Source organism: Dermacentor andersoni, chromosome 5 (genome assembly GCF_023375885.2).
Source record: "Dermacentor andersoni chromosome 5, qqDerAnde1_hic_scaffold, whole genome shotgun sequence".
Taxonomy (NCBI): Eukaryota; Metazoa; Arthropoda; class Arachnida; order Ixodida; family Ixodidae; genus Dermacentor; species Dermacentor andersoni.
The window spans coordinates 191,163,779-191,189,403 of NC_092818.1; the positions used below are offsets into that span (position 1 = coordinate 191,163,779).

Consider the following 25,625-nt stretch of genomic DNA (forward strand, 5'->3'; position numbering starts at 1 on the left):
CTGTCACCTGCCAAGAGGAATTTTTCAATTACTGAACGGGAGTGCCTGGCATTAGTTTGGGCAGTTGCCAAATTCCACTTCTACTTGTATGGCTGCACATTTTCCGTGGTTACCGATGACCACACTTTGTGCTGGCTCTCCTCACTGGACGATTGGGTAGATGCGCTACGGTTCCAAGAATGTTCATTAGCTGTTTTATACAAGTCAGGCTGTTTGCACAAGGTCGCTGACTGCTTCTCCCGTCATCCTGTCCCTTGAATATGGCCCTGAATATGATGCGCATGACACCGACTCTCGCATCCTGGCCATTTCTGATCTGCACGATGTCTGCACTGAACGGCATGATGACTCCTTACGTGTTCTCATCGATCGTCTCAATTCTAGACATTCAGAGCCCACACTGCACCTGTTCGTGCTCAGGGACAACATTCTCTACCGTCGCAGCTTACGCCCTGAAGGACCAGAATTTTTACTTGTTGTACCACACCAACTACGGATACCAGTCCTTGAGCAGTTACATGACGCCCCTACTGCAGGCCACCTCAGTGTTTCGTGTACTTACGACTGCGTACAGTGCCACTTCTACTGGCCAGGCCTGTACCGCTCTGTCAGCGCCGCAAAAAACCTACTGTGCTACCCACTGAATGCCTTCACCCCATTGGTGTGTCCTCAGAACCATTCAGTCATGTCTGTATCAATCTGCTTGGCCCTTTTCCGACGTCGAAATCTGGCAATAAGTGGGTCGTAGTCGTGACCGATCACACGACCCATTGTGCGATCACGTGAGCTTGGCGCACAAGCTGTGCAATTGAGGTGGCAGATTTCCTTTTACATGATGTCATTCTGCATCACGACACACCCCGGCACCTCCTCACTGATGCGGCCACACCTTCTTGTCTCGAGTAGTTGAACACCTACTTCGTTCCTGTTCTGCCGAGCACAAGCTTTCCACCACCTACCACCCGCAGACAAACGGATTGACGGAGCGGCTCCATCGCATGTTGACAGAAATACTGTCTATGTAGGTTTCCAATGACCACAGTGATTGGGACAATATGTTACCCTTCATAACCTTCGCCTATAATTCGTCCCGTCACAACACCGCTGGGTTTTCAACCTTTTACCTTTGCTTGGCTGCCACCCTTTTTTGCCCTTTGACACACTGCTTCCTTCCACAACGAACACTCCTACTGAATATGCTCAAGACGTCTTTGCCTGGGTGAAGCAGGGCACGGCAGACTGCCGGTTCCCGGCTCACTTCAGGCCACGTTCAGCCGACATTGGAACGTTCGATTTCCTCCTGGCTCCGTTGTCCTTCCTATGGACACCATGTCGCCGCGCCGGCTTGTCTGAAAAGCTGCTGCCGCGCTACACAGGACCCTACATGATATTTCATCAGCTGGGTGATGTCAACTACAAGGTCACTCTGCCTGACTCACGGACGTTGTGCATGTGTCCAGGCTGAAGGCTTACTTTGCTGCGGGTTCAGCTCCCTTATAGTTAGCGCTGAGACGGCGCATTTACAGGCGGGGGTTATGTTATGGCACAACCAAGAGTGGCGCCACGCAGAAGAAGACGATTTGACGTATAAGGGTGGAATCGATCTCGACAGCCATCTTGTTTATGCATCATTGTCCCTCTTGTAAATATTGTAAATACATATTTATATGTGACTTCTGTAACATAAAAATACTATACCTTTTTAATTAACTTTTTTAATGAAGGACTGACAGAGGTGTGCGTTGCCACCATCCTACGTCAGAACTTCTGGCCATGTTGCTAAGACAATGGTAGTTATGCCTGTGTGATATCATATATATTCAGGATTGTTGTTGTGGGCTGTGAATGAGTGAGGGCTTCTGTGGGCATGAGAATCGCTGTACAAAGTCCACTGACCTGCGGTGCTGACAGCATGTCAAGGCTCCAGGTACAGAACTTGCCATCTGTGGATACGCTGACGAGGTTGTGCGCGTTCTGTGTACCGACTACTTGGACGCAATAGACAGGGTGCTGCAAGCAGAGTTACAGGCAATGATCATTAGGCCACTGCCATAACATTATGTTTAGGCCAGCAAGCAAAAAGAAGAAAACAAGCAACAGTGGCAAAGTTTTGATGTGCATTTCCTTAAATTTACATCATCAAGTGCAGCCACCTGTACCGAGCACAGCCTAAAAGGAGCACCAAGTGTACACAACTTTTGCAACTAAACTACTGGCTCATTTGTGTTAAATTTTTCTCATAGGTAGCATTTTGCAGTGCGTCCAGTTTGATACCACATTAGCAGGCATTACTTCCCATTTTCGTCCTTAACTATCGGAAGTAGGTGATGTACCTAAAAAATCTTGATTATGATGCAACAAAATGATGGAGCCATCTATGAGGTCTTGTAGCAAACACATGGTGTCCACTGTAGCTGTGACAGATGGCGTCACTGTTCCACTGCAGCAGAAGACATGTTTTGAGTGGTGTCGCACCAAACAACACTGACTTCAGATTTATTGTGGATGAAACAGATAAGTAATGATGCCCAGCTCATAAAGAAATAGTTGTCAACTGAACCCACTGAACAATGCTACCTCTGCATGAAATTTGAGTGCCAAAAGCCAGTGGATTTGCTGCAAGTGTTGTGTACAGCTGGCACCACACCTGGCACTGCTATTTATGCGACACTCAGTATAATGACAAACTGCTTTTACCTCCAATGCTGAGAAAGAAAAGCACTGAGCTGTACAGGACTGAAACAGATAACACAAAACCTTTAAGGCATTTACCTTCATAGATTAGTTGCAAATAACAATTACAGTAGAATCCCATTGTATGAATCTCTTGGGTCAGCGAAAAAATTTGTACCATCGAAAAATGTAAAAAAATTGGTAAATTAAGGGGGGAGCTGCAATGAAATGGCTGACTTGTTCAAAATTTAGGATTCTTTATTTTTTTCCCCCTGCAATCCTAAGGCTTTCCTTCATCTCGTGGTGAAATATTTGCAAGAAACACACAGCATAATTTGGGCAAATTTCACTTTCTTGGTGTGTTGTCTTCAATTTGGGTAGATAATCGGGCTTTCCTTTGACGTAGCCAAACAAGGCAACAGGCTGGCTTCAGGCAGAGACACTCTACAATTGATCACATCCATGTGATTAATCAGGTTATCGAGAAATCCGTAGAGTACATTAAGCCTCTCTATGTGGCTTTCATAGATTACGAAAAGGCATTTGATTCAGTAGAGATACCAGCTGTCATAGAGGCATTTTGTAATCAAGGAGTACAGACTGCTTACGTAAATACCTTGGGGAAAAAAAAAATCTATGGGCACTTTGCTGAGCTAAACTGTGATAGGCGAAAGCCTATCTATGACTGCCTCTGTTGCTGTTGTCTGAATTGTTCTGCCAATGGACGCCACCGTGGCCGCGAGCATGGATGCAATCACAGCCATATGGCTGCAAGGTTTGTCGCCGATGTGCACGCACCCCCACGCGCATGTCTGCGCTCTCCGAAGCGCCCACTGGTGCAGCGCTACTGGCGTGGCGCCTCCTCTCCTTGCTCCCCTCGCCAGTTATCACCGCTTTCCTGCGTCCACCACAGACTGCGCCTGGACACTCATGAGCCACTAAAGGCTTACACCTTAATATCTACAGAGGTTCCACATCTACCTTAATTCTACACAAGAAAAGCAGAAAGATACCTATAAAGAAAGGGGTCAGACAGGGGGAGACAATCTCTCCAATGCTACTCACTTCATGCTTGTAACTATTATTCAAGCTATTAAACTGGGAAGGCTCAGGAGTAAGGATCGACAGCAAATATCTCGGCAACCTTCGGTTTGCCAATGACATTGTCTTATTCAGCAACAATGCAGATGAGTTACAACAAATGATTGAGGACCTTAACAGAGAGTGTAAGAGTGGGGTCGAAGATTAACATGCAGAAGACAAAGATAATGATCAATAGCCGGGCAAGGGAACAAGAGTTCAAGGTCGCCAGTCAGCCTCTAGAGTCTGTGAAGGAGTATGTTTACCTAGGTCAATTAATCACAGGGAACCCTGATCATGAGAAGGAAATTCATAGAAGAATAAAAATGGGTTGGATCGCATATGGCAGACATTGTCAGCTCCCGAATGGAAGCTTACCATTATCATTGAAAAGGAAGGTACATTTTACCAGTGCTGACATATGGGGCAGAGACTTGGAGAGTCGCAAAGGAGCTTGAGAACAAATTAAAGACCGTGCAAAGAGCGATGGAACGAAGATTGCTAGGCAAAATGTTAAGAGACGGAAAGAGAGCGGCTTAGATCAGAGAGCGAACAGGCATAGCCGATATTCTAGTTGACATTAAGAGAAAAAAATGGAGCTGGGCAGGTCATGTAATGTGCCAGTTAGATAACCATTAGACCGTTGGGGTGACAGAATAGGTACTAAGAGAAGGGAAACGCAGTAGAGGACGGCAGAAGACAAGGGGGAGCGATGAAATTAGGAAATTTACCAGCGCTAGTTGGAATCGGTTGGCGCAGGACAGGGATAATTGGAGATTGCAAGGAGAGGTCTTCGTCCTGCAGTGGACATAAAACAGGCTGATGATGATGACTGCTGCATCTTGGTATCGCCTAAACACGAGAGATCGGCGATCCAGATATACCGTATTTACACGACTGTAAGTCGACCACTTTCTTAAAATTTGAAAATCTGAAGTGGGGGGTCGACTTACAATCGAAACCAAAACATGGCACCGCTAAAAAAGCGAGACCAACAGGAGCTAAACATTACAATTTTACGTTTGCTCTATGGCCCCACCCGTAGCTTTTTGCTATCCCACGTGTTTGCTCGCTTTTCGGAAGAGTTTTTCAACCTTTTAGAGAGTTTTACAGTGCACACAACACTCATGAGAGGGTGTCGATAGTAGATGGAAGCGCCGATGTTCCATTCGCGGCGGCACCCTCAGAACGGCGGTGCTTGCGGGGAGCATCGGTAGTTCATGAAAGAGCAGACACCGCTCGCAGGTTTCTCTTTGCCTGTTGCGCTTAGCTTTCTTGACGAAAGGCATTGGTTTGACGCGTTCCACTTGAATGCCAGCTACGTGCTACTTCTATGCTTTCTCAGTCATCATGAGTGCTCCCAGCCCACTAATCATTCGGCATTCGTTCACAGCAGCGTTCAAGAGGACTGCCATCCTTTACGCTGAAGAAACAAATCACTGCGCAGTGGGCCGCAAGTTCGATGTTTCTGAACAGGTGGTGCGAGAGTGGCGACTGCAGCGAGGCGAAATTTTCCCCTGCAACGGCAAGTGAGGAATTTCCCACGTGCCGAAGTCTGGACACTTTCCGGAGCTGTAGGCTAAGCTTGCGGCGTACGTCGCTGAAATGCGCAATCGATCCCTGCCAGTGAAGTGCGACATGGTCATGAAAGAAGCCCGTATCTTCGCCTTTTAAGGACCTGCTCCGCTGTGAGTACGAGGGGCTGGTGGCAGAATACCGCAAAATTACGCCAACTGGACCTGTCAAATGAGCCTCCCTGACGGCTGCGTGTGGTTGGGTGCATTTGGCATGGGCTGCTGTTCCACAAGATGTCGTGGTGCGGTCGTCTGCCAAATGTGAAATTTCGCGGGACGACGACGCGCTGTGGGACTGTAGCAACGATGACGATGGCAGCACTAGTGAAGATGAGTAGTACAGTGACCATGTCAGCTGCTAATCAATTTTCGTTATCAAACACGCCCTCGGGTATGCTCTCCTTTTCTTTTTTTTTCCCTGTCGCACAATATGGGGAGGTCGACTTACATTCGAGTAGACTTACAATCGTGTAAATACGGTACACAGCACCGCACTTTGTCATGCAGAAATAAAAGCAACAAAAGCCAGTGCGTAAAGAAAAACTAGCGTCGAGATTTGTTACTGGAGTCACGTGACGCACAGGGAGTGCTCCTATTGACTGACTAGAATTCGGATCACTGGCATGCTTGCTTCACGCACATTTTGGCAGCAGCGAGCTGTAAATTTCGCGTATCCTGAGGCTGAAATTTAAAGATCTGCCAGGTTATCTCAAGTTTCAAGCATGAAATGCTTTTAGCTCCAATTGTCAGTGAGCTTCAAGTGACCTTGAGCTGAAAGCCAGAGCTGTTATCCAGGCACTCATACATAAACATCCAGGCAAGCTGCGAGAACAAAACAAGACCATCCGGGCAATCAGTCGAAACTTCAAAAAATTTGGTCGCTGGCTCCCAATCCTTTGCACACGACTGCATTACATACAATAGTTACTGCCCAAACAAGTCACACAAATACAGTCGATGACCAATAATTTGGACTCCACAGGGAACGTAAATAAGTCTGAACAGTCGAATGTCCGAAAAAGATCACTTTATTTACGTTTTAAGTCCCCTGTTCATGAACAAGTGATCTATGCGTTGTTGCATGCACTTCTGCTTGGGTGCACCGCTTGGGTGCACCTAAGTCTGGCCGTATTTCTGCCAGTTTTGAGTTTCATTGTACGCCGACGCAAGGATTGCAAAGGCTTGAGTCAGATCCACATGTGGAAGGCTCCGGAGCACACGGCACATTGTCATCTGAGTCAGAGTCACTGTTCGACGGTGGGAGAACTTGCTCAGTTATTTCGTCATCGTTCAGTTTGGCACATAAGAAACCGTGCTGTCTACGTCTGCAAAGTCTTCAAATCTAACATTGACAGGAATCGGCACACCGCAGCCTAGCAGGTCATCAATGATGCTCGCATTTGAGCTCATTGTGGTAGGCGGCAGTTCAGCCTCTTGTGTTGCAGAGTCGGGTTCATTTGGACTGTGAGGGCACCATTGGTGCCATATGATGCGGCCTATGTACAACTTCACAAGAAAGGCTTCTTGGAGCCAGCAGAGATCTGTCTGGAACGCAAACTAAAGAAACGAGCACAGCATGGCAGAACACTGTCCGCAAGGAAAACTCGACAAACAGAATGGCGATAGCAGGCCATGCGCGAGGGTGCCGAAAAAGGATGTGATGATTGCAATCTTGATGTGACCTTCCAATTCAGGCACAGCTGCCAAAATTGGCAGTTGCAGTTAAATCTCACAGGCGTATAGCGGGAGACCAGGGCAAGGTCTCAGAGATTACTGTCTAGCACGTAATCTCTGAGGCCATACTTGATGTATCGTCGAGGTTGCCAGAGGAGATAATGGCAGCAGAGTTGGTATACGTTACAGCCACGAACGGAGTATGGATAATCGAATGTAGAACTGGCGGCTGTTTGAAATATTGGTCGTCTTTACACATTAAGTCCATGGCGCCATTGGCGGTGCCGTGAAACTGTCCGAATTACCGAGCATGTCAGGATTGTCGGCGCCCGATTTATTGGTCGGCGACTGTACTGCTTCCGAGTGCTTTCTAATGTTTGTTCACAATATCACTCAAGCTGTAACTTCTAGTACGCTGAAGTTTTATCTGTCATTTCCAATAGTGACGTTCAAAAGGCAGATGCAAAGCACCATACACTTCATTGTCATATTTTGGCGCTGAGTGCTGAACGCCAGCGGCCCGCGAGTTTCGCGGCATGGGTTTTGCGTCGCCTCAAGAGACAGTGCCACACTGCGTGGCACCTCCTTCAGGCACTTCTACTTGCTGCGGTGGCTTAGCCATTATGGTGTTGCACTGCCAAGCACGAGGTTGCAGGATCCAATCCCGGCGGCGGCGGTCACATTTCGATGGAGGCAAAATGCAAGAACGCCCATGTCCTGTGCATTGGGAGCATGTTAAAAATCCCCTAGTGGTCAAAATTATTCCAGAGTCCTCCACTAGGGCGTGCCCCATAATCAAATCTTGGTTTTGGCAAGTAACACTCTAGAATTCAATTCATTCTTGTTCTAGCTAAGCAGTGCGCTCTGTCTCCCTGGCATCTTTTGCTGCCTGTTATGCGGCCGCTTTTCTTCTTCTAGCTGGGTGACGTCCCTATGAACCAGGGCACAGTATGGTGTGGTGCGGTGGGGTGTGCCGTTGCAAACATGCACTACACACATTTTAAGATTGTGGCTAGTATCATTTCTAACAAATCTGCTTTGCCAGGTGCCATTTCATGCTTATGTCTACTCTTGATTACAGAAGAGTAAGCAATTTTTTTCGCTGCTATGTCCTAGCTGCTGCCTGATTGTGATAAGGACAGGATTTGCGCAAGATAAGGGCGTCTGTTTCATTTTCTTTGAGGTGGCGAAGCTCATTTGTGTCATGCGATCTGATGGTTGCAAAGGTAGAAAAGGTTCTAATTGTCGTTGGGTGCTGAAGACGACAGAAGGCGTGGAATACTGAGATAAGACCGCCCATGGAAGCAAAGACCGCTGTCTGACCTTGCTGATGAGGCAAGACTAGGTCACGTGTGATTGCAGACTCCTGATAAAGTTACAAGGGGTTTGAAAATGGCTGACAGGTTGTGTAGAGGGGATGGAGTAAAGACGGAGTGAAGCAGGTAGCCCTGGCCACAGGAATGCGACCCGGGCATTAGCGCGGCCAATGTGCCGGTCCAACAACAGCCAGTGTCTTGGCTCGACTGTTCGTATCATCCACTGTGGCTTGAAAAGCAGTTCGCAAGATTAGAAATTCAGCACGTTGTAAGCTAATGGACTTGGGCTGGTACTTTGGAAAAATTTGTATCATCTCGAAATTCATATCGGGTATGATTGCATCACCGAGATTGTTATAGTCATGATTATGGATCTAAAAAAGAGTGCTATAATTCATTTCACAACAAAACAGTTCGGCAGCATATTTTCAACACTTTTGTGACCACATCTATTCTCATCGATAGCATGTTATCGATGGTTACAAATGTGAATTCTGGCACTCTCGAAGCACTTCTGGACAGCTAGCGCCATCTAATGGGTTAAAGAGCAACTATTTTATCAGTTTCGCTGTTGCGTTTCTCTTTTCCCCTGCGCAGGAATTTTTAAAGTGCCTTCGTAGTTGGGGTGACGAGAGCTCGTAGTTTTGATGATGCCATTGACATTGTGTGTGGCTGCTCCACGAAAACAGTGAATTTGGACGCATCTGGTCTTGAGTTCACGGATGGTGGTAGCAGCACCAACTCACAAGTAGACTTCGATTTGTGAGACTTAGTACGCACAGCGAAAGTACGTCAAACCGCCCTAATACACCAACAGGCATTTACCGGTGAGTTCCACTTTCTTCTTGGACCGTTTCATCCCTGCCACACATCAACCTAAGGGTATCTGTCGTGTTCTAAAGGTCACAGTTCTTATCCGCAGGGTGTCGACATCATTCGGGCAGGACCACTTGCCAGCGGCCATGCAGACAGTGGAGTTTTGTACATGAAGACGGCTGGGAGTGGACCTTGGATCGCACTCAGGAGTGTTGTGCGGCGGTTCGTAAGAGCCATTGATTTCTTCCTGTTTTTCACCGCCGAAATTATCAGGGAGATATACAGCGACACAAATAAATACGCATGGATGCATATTTTTGAGAAGCCTATGTACGGTGAGAGAGATGGATCATGGAGAGAAATCACTCAGGAGGAGCTGCACAAGTTGACCAGACTTTTTGTATACAGTCAAACCCACTTATAACGATACCAGTCTTAACAATATATCGATTGTAAAAATGAGAAGCTGCTGCACCGTCAACTTTTGTATGTTTTCCATGGTGAAATAATCCGCTTAGTGCAATGCCCCGATGCTGCATTATCAGTCATAACGATGACGTCTGGCTGCTAGTGAAATGCGAAATCCATGAAAAGGGAGAAAACAACAACAAAAAAAAAGGGAAATTCGAGCCGCTGCACTATGGGCTGCTGCTCCAACAGACGCCGCGCACGAACATGTTTGGAAAATGAGCGCTCATTTCCAGCCATCTCCGCGTGCCTCTCTCCCATCCCCCTTCCACCCCTCTGAGCACGAATGGGCCGTGCCAACTGCGCTGCTTGCGATTGCTCACATGTAGGTAGCTCGCTGGCTCCTCAATCAGCGCGGTTCATGCAGTTCTGCAAAGAGCTTAATGGCTCGTGTTTATCTTTGTTGGTTGCATCGAAATTGTTTCTGGCCACATGATTGCTCAGCTTTGTTTGACTCGCCGCCGAAAGGGAAGATGACTGATCTGCTCGCTGGTCGTCGGCAATGCACGACGTTGCTGGTGAAAAGAAAGTACAGGGCTATAGATTTGGAAACAAAGTGTATATAACTGATGAGGTGATTGTCGCGAATGTGCTTGCATCAGATAGCGACAACGGCAGCAATGACGCGGTAGGGTAGGCTGCCTCAACATTGTACTCACAGGAGGCCCAGCAGCAGATTCAGTCCCTCTCGGGCTTCGTTTTCACGAGGAATCGGAGGGACTGAACCAGAGGGACTTCCACTGCACTACGTGGAGCACCTGGATGCCTTGGAGAAGGATGTCGGCAAGCTTCACGTAAAGCATGCAAGGTTGATGAACATAGGGTTTCTCGTGCAAACCAGTGAGAAGTACGTGGCGAGATGCTTGTGATGACCTCGCCTCAGCATTTCTTCTGGATTTCGCAAGCTGACAGGCTGCTGAGCAGCCTTCTTGCAATTTTTAAAAGGCCCCTTTTGAGGCCATCAAAGCGATGCCTCGACAGAGCTTGCATATCCCTTGCCACCCATGACCCTTCTATGCAGTTGTTATAGCGGTGCCATTCTTTAACGCCGATAGCCGCGGCTTGTTACATGCGATCGGAGCGCACAGGAAGCAGTTAAACAAGTGAACACGATCAGCACCTGGATAGAGGAACGTGGTGGGGAGGGACACTGGCCCTCCTGCCACAGTTTTCTCACATCAGCTCTGCCATCCCCGTATTTCAATTTCTTCATGCAACCCGGTTATAACAATGGAATTTTCGTGGCACTTTGATGCCAAGAAAATGGTTTTAGGCGTTACTTGTCTTCCCGATTGTGTCTGATCCACAGAGAACAACCGCCGCGTTCCATGGCAAACTTCACTGCTTATCTTCTCTGCTTGAGCACACCAACGATACATCTGCGCTATTTTTTCAACCGCGTCGGAACCTCTCAGTCAATGAGAGAATAGTGAAGTCAGAAGGTCGGCCCGGAATTCGCCAGTACATATGGGACAAAGTGATCAAATGAGGTTACAAATTATGGGTTTGGGCAGATTCGGAAATGGCGCACACTGTTCAATTCAGCGTATATACGGGAAGGCTTGAAGCACCAGTGTGTTTGCAGGGTGTCTACCAAGTTGACATTTCCAAATTCCCTGAGTTTTCCAGGTTTTCCCTGAGTGCCATTGCAAAATTCCCTGAGTGACGCAGAGCTATATTTTATGTCAAGACGGGCTGAAACCACGTCGCCCGATGCCGTCACTCTCTAAGCATACGAAAAAATTTAAAAAACAACAACTTAATTCAGTTTGAATACTAAGGAGTAGTGTTTATTTTATTCAATAAGAGGATAGAAAGGAGGGGTTAGTAAAATGCACACCAAATAAAATGTCTTCGAAAAAAGTTGCAAATCGAGTCGGATCCGACATCCTCAAATACGAATAAAAAGGAGATGCATACAGAATCAAATACTTTCGAATATGAGCGATTTCTATCAACTGATAGCAAGCTCAGTGATGTGAGGCCCGAACTTTGTCACAATTGAGATTCTTTCCCAACAGCTTGTAAGTCAACCTCAACTGTACTGACATACTGTCAGCCCGCATACAACGCCTCAGTGTTGTGTTTCATTGCTTTAAAAAGTTTATTTTGGTTTGGATGAGGGACACCTGCATCTCGGCATCAGCCAACACTTTTTTCTTTAGCTCAAGCTCCTTCAAAACGGCGGCAGCACGCTTCCTTTCCTGTTCATTCCTCAATATGTAGGTTCTTTCTGTTCTTGTCCTCTTTCCACCACTCGTTCACCCCACGGACCACTTGAAGCATCTTAATTCTTGGTCAGTTGCACAGTCCAAATTCGATTTTTCGAACCCCTTAGGGACCGCGAAAACGTCTGAAAAATCAGCCAGCTGGAAAAAATTAATGCATGTCATTTACTGCCCTTAAGGGTCTCAAACCGCCACAGGCACATTCGAAAACGCTCTGAAGGCCTGTCGGTACACGTATTAGGCATAGCGGTGCTCGTACTGTAACAGAAGATACCGGATGCACGCGTGCATAATTAAGGAATACATACTGTGTCCTGTGGCAATAGCCCCTTCCCACTCTTGTTATGCTTCACTGTAATACATTTTTGTATGCTTCACCAAGTAACATTTCTGTATAGAGGCGAAGCTGACTTTCAAGAACCGGCTTTATGCAATGCACCGTGCTTTCCAAGCTTCTAAGCCAATCGCGAGAACCACAAAGGTGCAGTCAGTACCATTGCTAACAGCAGCGAATTCTTTCAATGAAAAACACGGCACCTAACGGCAAGGAGCTAACAGCGAAAGTCGAAGCAGCTAGGTCTAGCGTTGCCGCAGTGGTGGCTACGGCTGCCAGTGGATCTGCGTGCGAGAGCGCCGGTTCGAGGCGGCGAAGTAATCAAAACGGCAGTGGTGATGGCTTTGATTAATGCCGTTTCGGACCTGTGGTCACGGCAAAAAGTCCGGTAAATCGGACGGCAAAGGGTTCTCGCGTCCGAAATTTCAAACGTTCTGATAGATTGACTCTATGGGGTACATGGTGGTGCCGCGAAGCTGTCCAAATTATCGGGCATCGCGAAAGTCGGTCGTTGACTGTACACTGGAAACTCCTCCAGCCTTCGACAGGGCGTCAAATAGGATTCATTACGATTCCTGTCTATTACTTGAGCCAGCATTACCGCGACTTTCGACCCTTTCAACAAAATTACCAATTTTCCCTGATAGAGGTACAAATTCCCTGAGTTTTCCCTGAGTTTTTCTAGACTACTCAAAATCCCTGAGAATTCCCGGTTTTCCCGGTCGGTAGACACCCTGGTTTGGCCTTCGATGTTGTGGTGTGGCTGTGTGAAAGCTATGTTGGTCAGGGCTACATCACTTTTTTGGACAATTTCTACACATTCACATACTTGTTTGTACGTTTATTGGAGGGCAAGACACTTGCGTGTGGGACAACGCGAAAAGGTCAGCATGGCTTTCCGAGTGAACTCAAAGACACTCAGTGGGAAAAGAAGGCAAAAAGAGAGGATATTCACTGGCTGTGGGAGCATGATGTTTTATACCTGCATAGGAAAGATAGGCGGGTTGTGAACATGATGTCAACAGCGTACACAGCTAACAAAAAAGAAAAAAAAATAGACAGTAAGTGGACAGAAGTTTCCGTGAGGAAGCCGGTGCTAATAAATACAATATGGGCATGCTTGGAGTGGATAAACCTGATCAGCTTGGATCCTACAACGTTCATATGAAGTTTGTGTGTTGGTGGAGGACCCTGTTTTTCCACAGTATCGGTGTAGCTGTACCCTCTTTAAAGAGTATCGTCAGCAGCATCCCGAAGTATTAGAATTGTGGAGAAGTTTGCACTTCGACCAGTTCACATTCAGGCCGGAACTAATTGAACAGCTGCTGGGATATGATCAGTCACATCTTGCAGACCCCACAGTTGCTCCTGGTGTTCTCTTTAGGAATGCACCACAGGGTAAACAGCACAAACCACTTTAAAAAAAAGAAAAAAAAAAAACACACACCCTGTAAACTGTGCTACAAGAAAAATACCGAGGGTCCCGTTGCAGTCTTTGACTTTGGGACCCTCATTTGTATAGTGTATATTACCAATTCATTGTACTTAAATAACAATAAACTGAAACTGAAAAAAAATAAAAAAGTTGAGAAGGCAAATGTTTTTTAGTGATATGTGCATGCTAACCTATGCTTCACCACATGAAGGAACTGCTTCGCATGATGGCATGACAGGCACTAGGGCTGATGTTTTCCTTTGAATTTAAAAGCTTTGTACATACAGAGCTTATATTTGCATGAGTATTGGATATGGCCCTTGTGTTCAAAATACAGTTAAACGTCAATATAAGGAAGTCGGTAAAATCAGCAATTTGCTTCGTTATATCTAAATTTCGTTGTATTAAAATTTCACCTGTTATGTAATTCGGTGCATTACTGATATATTCTTACGATTGATTTTACAATTGAGTACATCGCTGATCGTCCCCGTGGCTGACAGCGTCGCCCGCACTGGGATGACGCAATGATGAAAAGCGCCGGCAGCGTGGAGCAAATGCTTCGTCTGCCTCTCGCTCCAACGGGTTATTGAAACTCGAGATTACGCAATCTCCAGTACTAAACTCGCAGGAAAACAGTTTACATGATGCCACGCTGTCTTGGCATGCCTACTCTTTGCACATGTGGCATGTTACCTATAAAGCAGGGTGCGTGGCTGTGCGCGCGCGAGCACCAGAAATCGAGATGCATGCTAACTTATCCGCCTGCACCTCCTCACGTGCGCTTGACTGCTTTACTGCGGGCTCCCTCCCTCTTTCCCTTTGCTCGCGGGTAGGTGAACAATGCTCGTGAAACCACCTTCTTTCTTGCCTCACCCTCGCACACTTTCACTCGCACCTAAAGCCACCTAAAGCGCACAGTGCGCGATAGGATCCTATCGCACTTGGACTTTGTATGTACGGAACATGATGCAGCTCCACTTCGGTGGCGGTAGCGTGACGTGTGATCTGAGAGGTGCGATTGCAAGCAGCCCCTTATAATTCAATCATTTGACCATGTGCCTCCATGGAAGTTTCCATTTATTGTCACAGCATTCCTTTGCAGCTGCAGTGAAATTTTGTTATATTGAAATCACATACAAACAAACTTCGTTATATTGAGGTTCTAAATACACAGTGTCTACGGTCAAGGGGTAACGAAAAGTAAGATAGCTCGTTATATCGAGAATTTCGTTATACTGAAGTTCATTATATCGAGGTTTAAGGGGGGGCGCGGGTTTTACATCACGAAACATGGCCAAAAAATCGATTTTTTGAAAATCACATTTTCAGTTTCTATAACTCTTTTTCTATCTGATACCCAAATACCATCACTGTAAACCACTTAGAAGTGCTCTAAAAAATTCGTTTCATCAGCCAAGGTGGCGAAAAATCTCGCGGAAATCAAGAAAGAACAGCGTTTTTCACGCCACAATATCTCCGGAACGGCGCGACCGAGCGCCGCCATCTTGGTTTCGTTGGAAAGAGCATTTCTCCTTCTTCAAATTTGCCGCTTCAGCGATATCCTCCATACAGAAACAAGCGCACAAAAAGCAAATGATAGAAGGTCGTGCCGGAGTCTGCGATTGGCCGCGCCTGCCACGTGACTCCAGCGCGGTTCGCCATTGGTCCGGCGCTCGCGTCGTCTGCTCGGCTCTTTGCACCTCGCGAGTTTGATGTCTCCACTCGCCGTAATCTCGACGTGTCAAAACGGGCGCTACGCGGACATCGCAGTAGCGTGGCTGATCCCTACGCTTGTGGACGTTTCAGACTCGCGGCTAAGCATTCCGGGCATCGGCAACGCGGACTTCGCGACCAAGATTCACGCGCGGAATCCTCGGACATGCGGCTAAGCCTTTCAGCACTCGGTGTTTCGAATTCGTGACAAATTCGTATCGCGCACGCAATCCTCGGAAACGCGGCTAAACATTTCGCGCATAGGGAGTCTCCGACTCGGCGATCATGCACATCGCGCGCGGACTTCTCGGACCGTCACGTAATCATTTTGTGCATCGGCGCCTCCGACTGCGCGAATAAGCGCATCGAGTGTCGACTCCTCGAGCCCGCGGCTAGGAATTTTGCGCGTCGGCACGTAGGACTGCGCAAATGAGCGCGTCGAGTGTCCACTCTTCGAGCCCGCGACTAGGCATTTCGCGCGTCGGCACCTCGGACTGGCCGAATAAGCGCATCGAGGGTCGACTCCTCGAGCCCGCGACTAGGCATTTCGCGCGTCGGCACCTTGAACTGCGCGACTAAGCACATCGCGCGTCGGCTCCTTGTATCTGCAGCTATGCATTTCGCAGATCGGCACTTCGGACTCGCAACCAAGCACATTGCGCGTTTACTCTATTATCATACTGTCATGATAGCTCCTAACAATATCTATCATACCACCCCTTCATAAAGAGAACCTCATCATGAGCTCTGTTCACTAGGCCCTTTGGGCTGGCACACACCTGGCTGCAGAAGTGATCGAGACATCATACAAAAGTAAAATTCTGGAAAGCACCTAGCAGCTGCATATCTATCACTGGCTCTCTGATCCTAAGTTCCACAGCCACTGTCAGGTGAAGATGACTTGGAAGGCTACTTACACTCAGAACCTTCATTCAGTAACATGGTCAAATATACCAAATGAAAAAATGCCTCACTGATTGTAATGGAGACTGCTATCAATCAGGCAGCCTGCATGTACAACACTGGAACTATATTCATGCCCACACAGAGTTCTACCCTTCGGTTTGAAACCCAGGCACCATGCTCTTTGTAGAGCATGGTGCCTAATAAAGTTTCTTGTGCTAGTTCAGTGGCCAGTGTGCTATTATTTTGAGTGTGCAGTCACAAATTTAGTATGGCCATTCTTACAAAACATAGAGCTTCAAAACGGTGCCATTTGTATTGCTGTAGATTCACTTCAGCAAAAGCTACATTTGTTTGCAACTTCAAATGCGTTTATTTCAGTTCGATGTTTTTGCACACTGTACTCCGCCTTACGGGTGTTTTTTCTGGGTTGTTTTTGGCCAAAAATGACAAGGGTGGTATCATTTTATTCGTACTGAAATTATCTGGGGGGTGATGCTACTTTTATTACTCTTGCACCGTCATGAAAATTATATTCAGGTATAGTAATTGCTGCTAATTAGAAAAAAATGTTCATAATAAATGCAAGATTGTTTTCTTGTCCGCAAAATGCTTCCAAATGAATAAAAATAGCATCACCCCCTACAGTAGGTCTTTAGCAATGGTGTCATGCATTTAGTTTTTGGTTTAGCAAGACGGAATCATCACAAAGCCCCGTAACGAGTTTGAAATTAATTTGACTTCAGACCTCAATATTTTTTGAACTGCTACAGCTATCAAAAATCTAATTACAGATCTGAAATCAGCCCAAAAAATTACTCCAGACAGTGGAGTTTATTAAAGATTCACCCAAAAATAGGAAAAAAAATTTTAGGACCCACTTTCCCCCTTAATTGCATGTATTTCTGATCTTTATGTTTATTTTGTGCAAAGCTGCAGTGATGATTTTATCAATTGTCGTTTTTCTCAATTTTTTTTTTTTGGTAATTTTTTCATATTTTTAATAAATATGCTGTTTAAAATTAATACCGTTGGGAAGATAATTTCTTCCTCTACAATTTAACATTATACATTTTAACAGCAAGCATTTACTGTAGAAGAAAAAAAAAAGATATCCTAGACTACCGAAAAACTACCAATTTTCCCACGGTCACGCAAGTGTCTAATGTTGAGACAGATTGTTAAATTAAGTAAATTTGATAACTGTGTCACACATAGAAGTATTTATCATATATTTTGAACATTAGCTATGCACATTTACTTTTCCTAGACAGTGTATTCCTATTCAGTTGAATATTAATTGCCTTTTATCAACCTGCTTTAATTCCTCCTTCCCCTATAATGCTGTATTCCCCGAGATTATTATAAATAAACAATGTAAATTACGCAAGTGACTGCACTGATATGAACAGGATAAACGAAATATGAGTGCTATAGTGAGCAGAAGGAAAGGTAGAGCTAGGTTTGTGTCTTTTGGCACCAGACTTGCCACCATTTTCATAAATGCAGTGTTCTAATATTACTGATGCACTTTGATTCGGTTTTTCAATTCATTCCTCCAGCTAGGAAGCTTCTTGCACAGCATGCTGGCACTGGCTTGCTGATTAGGTGGATTGTTGCCTCTCAGAGGATCGTGCTCCACTAGGCTGCAGGCAATCCTTACTGTGTGTGCGGCGGCCGAAAGAGGACTCCGCTGAACGGGCGTTCGCCGGTTATTCCGGTTGTCCCAAAGTGCAATCTGGCCAGAATAGGTGCCTCCAATGATGAGGTTCGGGTGGAACTTGGCAAAGCATGCTGACACCACTGCAGACTGCAAAGTGGAAAGATGCGAAGTACAGTCGCCATCAGACTTAACCTGGGCAATGGAGATGCATATCTATCAGCTTAACATTAAAACACATGAGCTTCCGAATGCTTTGAAGGCGCATTAAGCTAGCACGTTCAAGCTGCCAAACCAAATATCTCCAGCACCATCTGCAAAAAAGCATAAAGGCACTGAGGTGTGTTTTGTTTAAGTATGACGAAGCATGTACATTACTTAAACCAGGCGCTAAAGCATTGATCATCCATGGCCTAAAGGGTATCTTTCAGAATAAAAATGCTACTTCAACGATCAAGTCTACAAGAGTACATGAATTTGTGAGATATGGCAAATGTTTAAAAAGGCACAATGACTGGTTGATGGACTTTAATATCTCAAAGAAACACAGTGGCTATGAGAGAAATTATAGTGGGAGGCTCTGGGTTAATTACTCTGCCTCCCATGTATAACCGACACCCCCCAACTACAACAGCCCAGGGAAAAAAAAAACTATAGAAAAAAAAACAAACACACAAATAGCTGTATACAGGGTATGACAGGGCTGTATACTGACAACAATTTGTGAATGCGACACATACACACCTGACAGTGAAAGATATACTCAGGTGTGGTTTTCTTGAATTTCATGTTCCATACAAGGCAGACGCCATCAGGGTCATTCGGAGAGTCGTAGTTGTTCCCATATGATGCCACGAGAAGCTCCGGAAACTGCAGAGTATTAAATCTCTATTACCACTCCGTGGATGTTCCTGCATGCTTCGGGTGAACTTGTGCCCATGCAGCATAACATTAATGGCCAAATTCAAACAAGAGTGTTTATTGAAGTAATGTAACTTATTTAGAATCTCCGAAGGATGCCATGACGTAGAGGAGTCACAGTTATCGTATGAAACCAGTTTTGAAATTGTGTTCTTTCTCTAAGTTAATATTCTGATATTTCATCCATTTACAAATACACATTGGAAATGAATTCTAAAAAAATAATATAAAAAAACTGAAACATTCTTCAGAGCTAAAAAAAACTCCCACCCCCATTCTTTATAGCTCTACTATTCTAATCTTGGTACACCTACATTCATAATGTAGGTGAAACAGAACACAGCAAGTTTTATGGACCATTACATATATTGAAATACTATATGAAGAGTAGTCTTGCACCTTAATTCCTTGGTTAAAGTTCCAAGTAATCCCATACCTCACACAAAAAAATGCTGTCTAAACAAAAAAGTGCCACCTGCAGGCTTAGGATACAGTAAACCTCGTTCATACGTTTTGGAAAAAAATGCTAGAAAAGACATAATAACCAGAATACACACAATTCAAAGTAACTAAAAGATTTCCACAGACTTTACTATTGCTGACACCTATGTAATGCAAAGTGTCGCTCAGATCGTTGCTGCACCAGACGCTGAGGCGTGTTGAGCTGGTGGTTCTCTGGGGGGTCCGAGACGCGTTTTGTTGTTTTTATACTGCATGATGTTTAAGAGGGCGACGGGAAATCTAAATGAAATCGAGCTGGTGGACCACGCGGGATGCCAGAGGTGAAACGTAATGTCCATATCGCGCTGCCTGCAACAAGGAACGGAGGCGCATTTGGATTATCGCCTACTAAAGGCGTGCAGTACACTACCAATGGCACCACACACCACGCGCTGTAAAACAGATAGGTGAAGATTCTTATTGCAATAGGTTTGGCAGCGATAGCACTGGAATAAACTGTGCACGCCATTGTTTTCCCGTGATACGGACGACTATATGCTGTTCTCGATGGCGCGTGCCTTGCGCCTTTTCTCGTTCACATGGGATCCGGCGGCCGGAAAACGTATACGATCGCAGTCTGCAGCAGGAAACGGCGGCGCCTTTATCACCTATTAAAAGCATGCTCTATGCTTCCGAAGACACCACGCGCTGTGAAACAGATAGACAAAGATGCTTATCCCAAGAGGATAGGCAGTGATATCTGTGAATGCCGCATGGTGAAGATTTGCTGGTACCGAAATGAGAAACTGAGTGAGCACCGGCATTTTCACGTGAGACAGGTGGGTGAGTATTGCGGTGAAGCTGTCGCACCGGGCAAGTATAGCGCGCGCATAGCGCATTTTCTTGTTTGCATGAGATTGAGGGGCCAGAAAACGTATCATACGATCGCATTTTGACGAAGCAGTGAACATTGGTGCTGAAAAATCGTATTTTCCGGGAACGCATGAACCAGTAAAAAATGAGCGTAACTCTAGTGGGTCATTTTATGTGTTCTTGGTTGCAAACACTAGGTGCCGGGAAAATGTGCGTGATGGGAACGCGTCAACAATGTTTTACTGTATTGATGGAAATAGTTAAACCTTGATATAACGAACGCCATTATAACGAAATATAATGAAATGATGCGCCTCATTTTCTAGCACAGTGGTGCAACACTTCTGAGCTCATATACAGCCTGTGTGCCATTTTAATGATAATGTGCTGCATAGGCAAGGAGTGGACGTGCCAAGATGGTGTGGCATCATGTGCACTGTCTCCCCATGCACTTAGTACAAGAGGTTACGTAATCTCGAGTTTCGGAGACACGTTGAAGCAAGAGGCAGAAGAAGCACTTGCTCCTCGCTGACAGCACTTTTTGTGTACTACTGCGGGTGACACTATCTGTTGTGGGGGCAAAGTGGACGCAAAAGCGTGGCTGGCTTCGCTGCGTACCGCCGATGTGAAGACATTGTTGCCACGGCATGGAACATACTCTTTCATCACCAACTATTAAAAATTCAGCAAATTAATTTTTTCTCACTCGAACTCGAGTTTTTCTGATTTCCTGATAATTTAGAAAATATTTCAGCCCCTTCCAAATAATAAAAACCAATCTGCGACAGTACTTATTTTGCATAGAAGGTCAAATTTCAATCCGACTGAATTCCGACATAATGAAGCAAATTGCCAATTTTACCAACTTTGTTAATCGAGGTTTAACAGTATTTTAATTGTACAGTGAATGTTTACTTGGGAACACCTAAGAAACACTATATGTTGTGCAGCAGTCTGAAATGTAGCAGCCAAAATCTTAAACATTTTAAACTTACTGCAATAAGATAAGAAAAAGCAAACACATGACAAATGCATAAGGTTTGCTTTAGGCACTGACGAAACAAACAATGTTTCTTCTAAGCAACTCACTTGGCACCAAGGCATAAAAGAGAGCCATGACAAAGAGCACCTGTGAAGACCAGTCGAAGCTGGTGACAATCCTGTTCTTGGACCACCGATCGTCTGCGAACACCCTGTTCAGGGACAACTTGATGCCACTTTTGTCATCACTGGGGAAAAAGAGAGATGAGGAGCACTGATATTGATCTCTGAAGTGCAGCACACAGCTTACAAGCTCTAGCCATAACTGTCAAAAATGATGCCCTGTGTGCTAATTTGTGTCTATGCCATTCAATCCCAGTGGTACAAGGCAAATTGCAACATGATGGAAGTAGCAGCAAAATATTGCCCGACCCCCACTCAGTAAAAGACAGTCACGGTTGACAGATCTTAAGATCTTAAGCTAAGTTCTAGATTTTTCTGTTGACATTATTTACTGGTTATAAAGGGAAAGTTAAATGAACAGGCCATTTCTCTATAAGGACACCACATGATTGTGTGAATGCTCAAAAGCTAGTCCCAAGGTTTTTAGGAAATCCATTCAGGTGGTCCACCTAATGCACCCTAAATACAAATTCCCATGAACATGTTGATCAGCATGCAGTAATCATCCCACTATCACTTTTTGAGAATAGCTGTATCATAGGCATTAGATAGCAGAGAAGCACATGTACTGAAATCACACAGAAGATGGCTCTGTGAATTGTTAGTAAATAATGACATAGGTCAGAATTATGCCGACACGATTCTTTTCCGTGTACACATTTAAGTCTTGAGAATCCCATTTAGAATGTTCCTATAATTATGCGTATAGGTGCAGGAAAAACGGAAAAATACCCATTTAATGTTGTGGTGCGTGTTCTAGTATGTAAACAGCTACTTGGAAAACTATCACCAAACTGCCAGTACCACGCAGTGCGAGCACATGATACAAGCATATGATACAAGCACATGATACAAGCACATGATACAAGCACATGATACGAGCACATGATACGAGCATGTGAATGCAGCAGATGCATATTAAAACATTATGATAAAACTGGATCAATGTTATCGGTAAGCTTCCCAGATTGATGAAGTGCTGTCAACCTCAGGAAGACCATATGCCTCAGAGAACTGCAATACATTCCCAATGTTGAGCTGCAGACAGATTTATCTATCCTTATGAAAGCATGTAGGTTAAACATTTTCTCATAATGAACACTTAGGGTGTATTGTTACAGCAGTCAGTTGTGACTATAATGTGCCAAAACATTGATACAAAATTTGACAGGAAGGTTTTCAGAAGTACACGAGTGTGTAGAGGCTATTAACATTTGGCGTAAATTGCTGCACTGATGTACTATACTTGATTTACCTTTGAGACATGGCACATACAAACACCATTTCTGTGAGCACCTTAATTCCAAAATTACCTGTATCACAATGGGGCAATGTGGCCTGGCCAGCTTTTGAAGTATTTTGAGTGCCACTATAACAGATTTTACAAAGAATGCGCCTGTTTAACAAAATAATCTACATGCCCTGGCCATACTTTGGGCTTTTAGGATGAAGTTATTTCAAAGTGCTTGTGTACTCTGTTACAAATCTGCATTGGCAACATGCGTGTCTATTCGAAAGGTACATTTCTTCTAAGACTAGTTCCTAAATATGCAAAGGTGATGCAACCCCCTAAGTGTAAGACACTTCTAATGTAAGATTCCCTTTGTGGTGGACAACTGGCCGTAATTCTGTAGCCATGTCTTCTCTAATGCTATTACCTTTCGTGCTTTGTCAGTTTTCAGAGTGAAGCTCTGCCTGTGTCATCAATGGAATAAGCTGGCCGTGAATGGTCAATGATAAGAGTAACACAGAATTGAGCGGAACACGTCGCTACAAAGTCACAACCCTGCTCTACCAAAGAATATAATCCTGGTGCTGAAAAACGTCAAAGTGATCTTCCTCTCGCTGATTTATGCCCCAACACTACCGCCATGGAATGAAGGCATAATAGCATTCTGTTAAGGTTTAACAGTTTGAGAATAATGCATTGGTTTACAACTATCTCAGCATAGTAAGAAGAAAGATTGATTTGTTTCAGTACATTATTTTAGCTTATTTAGTGCTCTACAGGTTGCAATGTTTATAAGGAACTGACCTGTATAATGAAAGGTATTCTGGGTACCACTCACTTTGTTCTGAAGCCGCTTGATTGTATGCGGGCTAATTAAAATGACATGTGGTCTCTAGCATAGTGCTTCTGCAGGGACTACCAGCCTTTCAAAACATCAGCAAACTCAACACACGAGATGGCACACAAATGACAAAATAATACCAAACAAGTTCAGTGCCATTGTGGTGAGGATAGAGAACCCACCTGTCCTGCTCTTCTGTCGTACCACTGTAGTCGATGCATATGTCCACATTCTCGCATAGCGCTCGCTCAATGACACGTGAAGAGCGAGCTAGGAAGCTACGGAAGTCATCACTCAGAAGAATCTGCTGCCTTTCCTCCTCGCTCAGTTCACGAGGCACTGCGAGCAAAGGCAACACACCTCTCAACACATGTCACTTGATGAATGTACACGCCAAAACAGCACATAAAAATGAAATGCTATGCTGAAACTAAATATGCTTAAAATGTTAGATTGATCTTGACACACTTTAGATTGGACCTTTGCTGCAAATTTGAATATGTACAGAATGTTTTAGTGAGGAAAGGAGGAAGGTAGACGTCTGGGTGCTTGCCGTCAGTGTCAGTATGCCTTCACGCAGATGGGTTCACTTATTTCGTTGTTTCTGACATTTTATATCATACATATTTTTAAGTGCCTGGACGGGTACTTTCTAAATATGTTCTCATATCTGATGCTCCTCTAGACAATTGATGCATGAAGTTCACATTTTGTAAATTTGAGAAAACTTACTGATGAATTGAAAATTCTTAAAGGGGTCCTGAAACACTTTTGTAACTAGTCGTAGAATGATTTCACTATTAAATGACGTTGCCTCATGAATCTTCTGCCGTAGAATCTTTTTCAATCCTTCAAGCGCAAGTGTATAGTTAGACACAGGTATCGGAATGAGTGGCTTTCTTTCTCCCTTCATTTCCACTGGTGGGCTAGAAGCTACACAAGGAGAGGACAAGGAGGTGCAAGGGGGCAATGTCCCGCAGGCCCCACCAAAAGACGGCTCATGGTGGTACAATGTGGCGGCTGCGTTATCTATGCTGTGCTTGTCAGCTCGGAGGCCACGCCCAGCATCGCAAAGATGAAATGGTTTTTCTGCCTTTTTAAGATGATAGACATACATACTTTTAATTTATTTAACTCAAATGAGCACTTAGTTACTGTATTACAGAGAGTTTTCTCACGACCATGAAATCAGCCAATAGCTGTTGTGGGCCCAGCTGCTTGTGATGACGCTGCATGGCGACAATGCGGAAGTGAGAGCAAGCGATTTTTTTATGCTTTTGACACACAATTGTGAATTACTTGCTGCATGAAGTACAATCATATTTGGGTCCCATGTTCACAGGAGCCTTGTTACAGATCAGCAACATTCATTTTTTTTTACTATGTTCAAAAAGTGTTTCAAGGTGCCGTTAACTTGTTCCGCTGCAGTATGTATTAGATGATTTTAAGCACGCAGGAAATCAGGTGGGAATAAATTTTTAATGGATGAAATTCATTGGCATCTGAAGGGGATATACAGTAGAACCTCGGTCATACAATCCCCTTCTGTACGATTTACAGGTGGCAATGTTCACAATCGAGAACACAAAAAGTAAGCCAATACAGTCATGGTTTTCTTTTACAGGTTAATGCATTTCCGGAAAACACAATCTTTCGGCACCAAAGTTCAGTACGTCACCAAACTGTGATCGTATGATACATTTCCTGGTCGTTAGATCCCATGTGAACAACAAAAGGCACAAGGCATGCACGATCGAAAGCAGTAGGTGATCACCATACCATGGCAGCTTCCCCCGCAGTACACGTTCACTTGTGTCTTGTGAACATGCCGACATACATTCAGTTTCTTCTTCCAGTGCCAGCAAATCTCCTCGTTAGTCGTTGCACGTCACATTAACAGCTATTGCCACCAACCCTATTACAACAAACGTCATCATCTATCTGTTTCACAGTGTGTGTAGCATAGTGCCATTGCAAGTCTATTGTGCACTTTTGATAGGCGATAAACCAAATACACCAATGTTCTTTGCTGCAAACAGTGCCACGTGAGCGTCATGTTTCACCCTGGTGGCATCATACTCTGGCGTCGCCCACCAGCTCGATTTTGTCTCCGATTCTCGTTGTAGACTTAAAACACTACACAATGAGAAAACCAAAAGGCGCATGTTGCCTCTCTGGTCGCTCATGCCCCACCAAATACCTACCATGGAGCCAGAAAGCCCAGTTCAGATATCACCTGCCGGGGTTTGTAAATCCCAATACCAGACGCGAACGTTC

General features: G+C 45.0%; 1 protein-coding gene across 33 annotated transcripts in view; it reads right to left on the reverse strand.

Moving 5' to 3' along the window:
* Positions 1-25,625, reverse strand: part of LOC126532323 (cytoplasmic dynein 1 intermediate chain 1-like) — a 117,264-nt gene that overhangs the window by 42,763 nt on the left and 48,876 nt on the right. For all 33 annotated transcript variants that reach the window (XM_050180018.2, XM_050180016.2, XM_055071442.1 and 30 more), the window contains 5 exons: positions 23,531-23,687; positions 21,242-21,341; positions 18,622-18,747; positions 17,881-18,027; positions 1,897-2,010 (listed from right to left, as the gene is read on the reverse strand). In XM_050180018.2, coding sequence (XP_050035975.1) covers positions 1,897-2,010; positions 17,881-18,027; positions 18,622-18,747; positions 21,242-21,341; positions 23,531-23,687 — 644 coding nt within the window. The remainder of the gene's footprint in view (positions 1-1,896; positions 2,011-17,880; positions 18,028-18,621; positions 18,748-21,241; positions 21,342-23,530; positions 23,688-25,625) is intronic.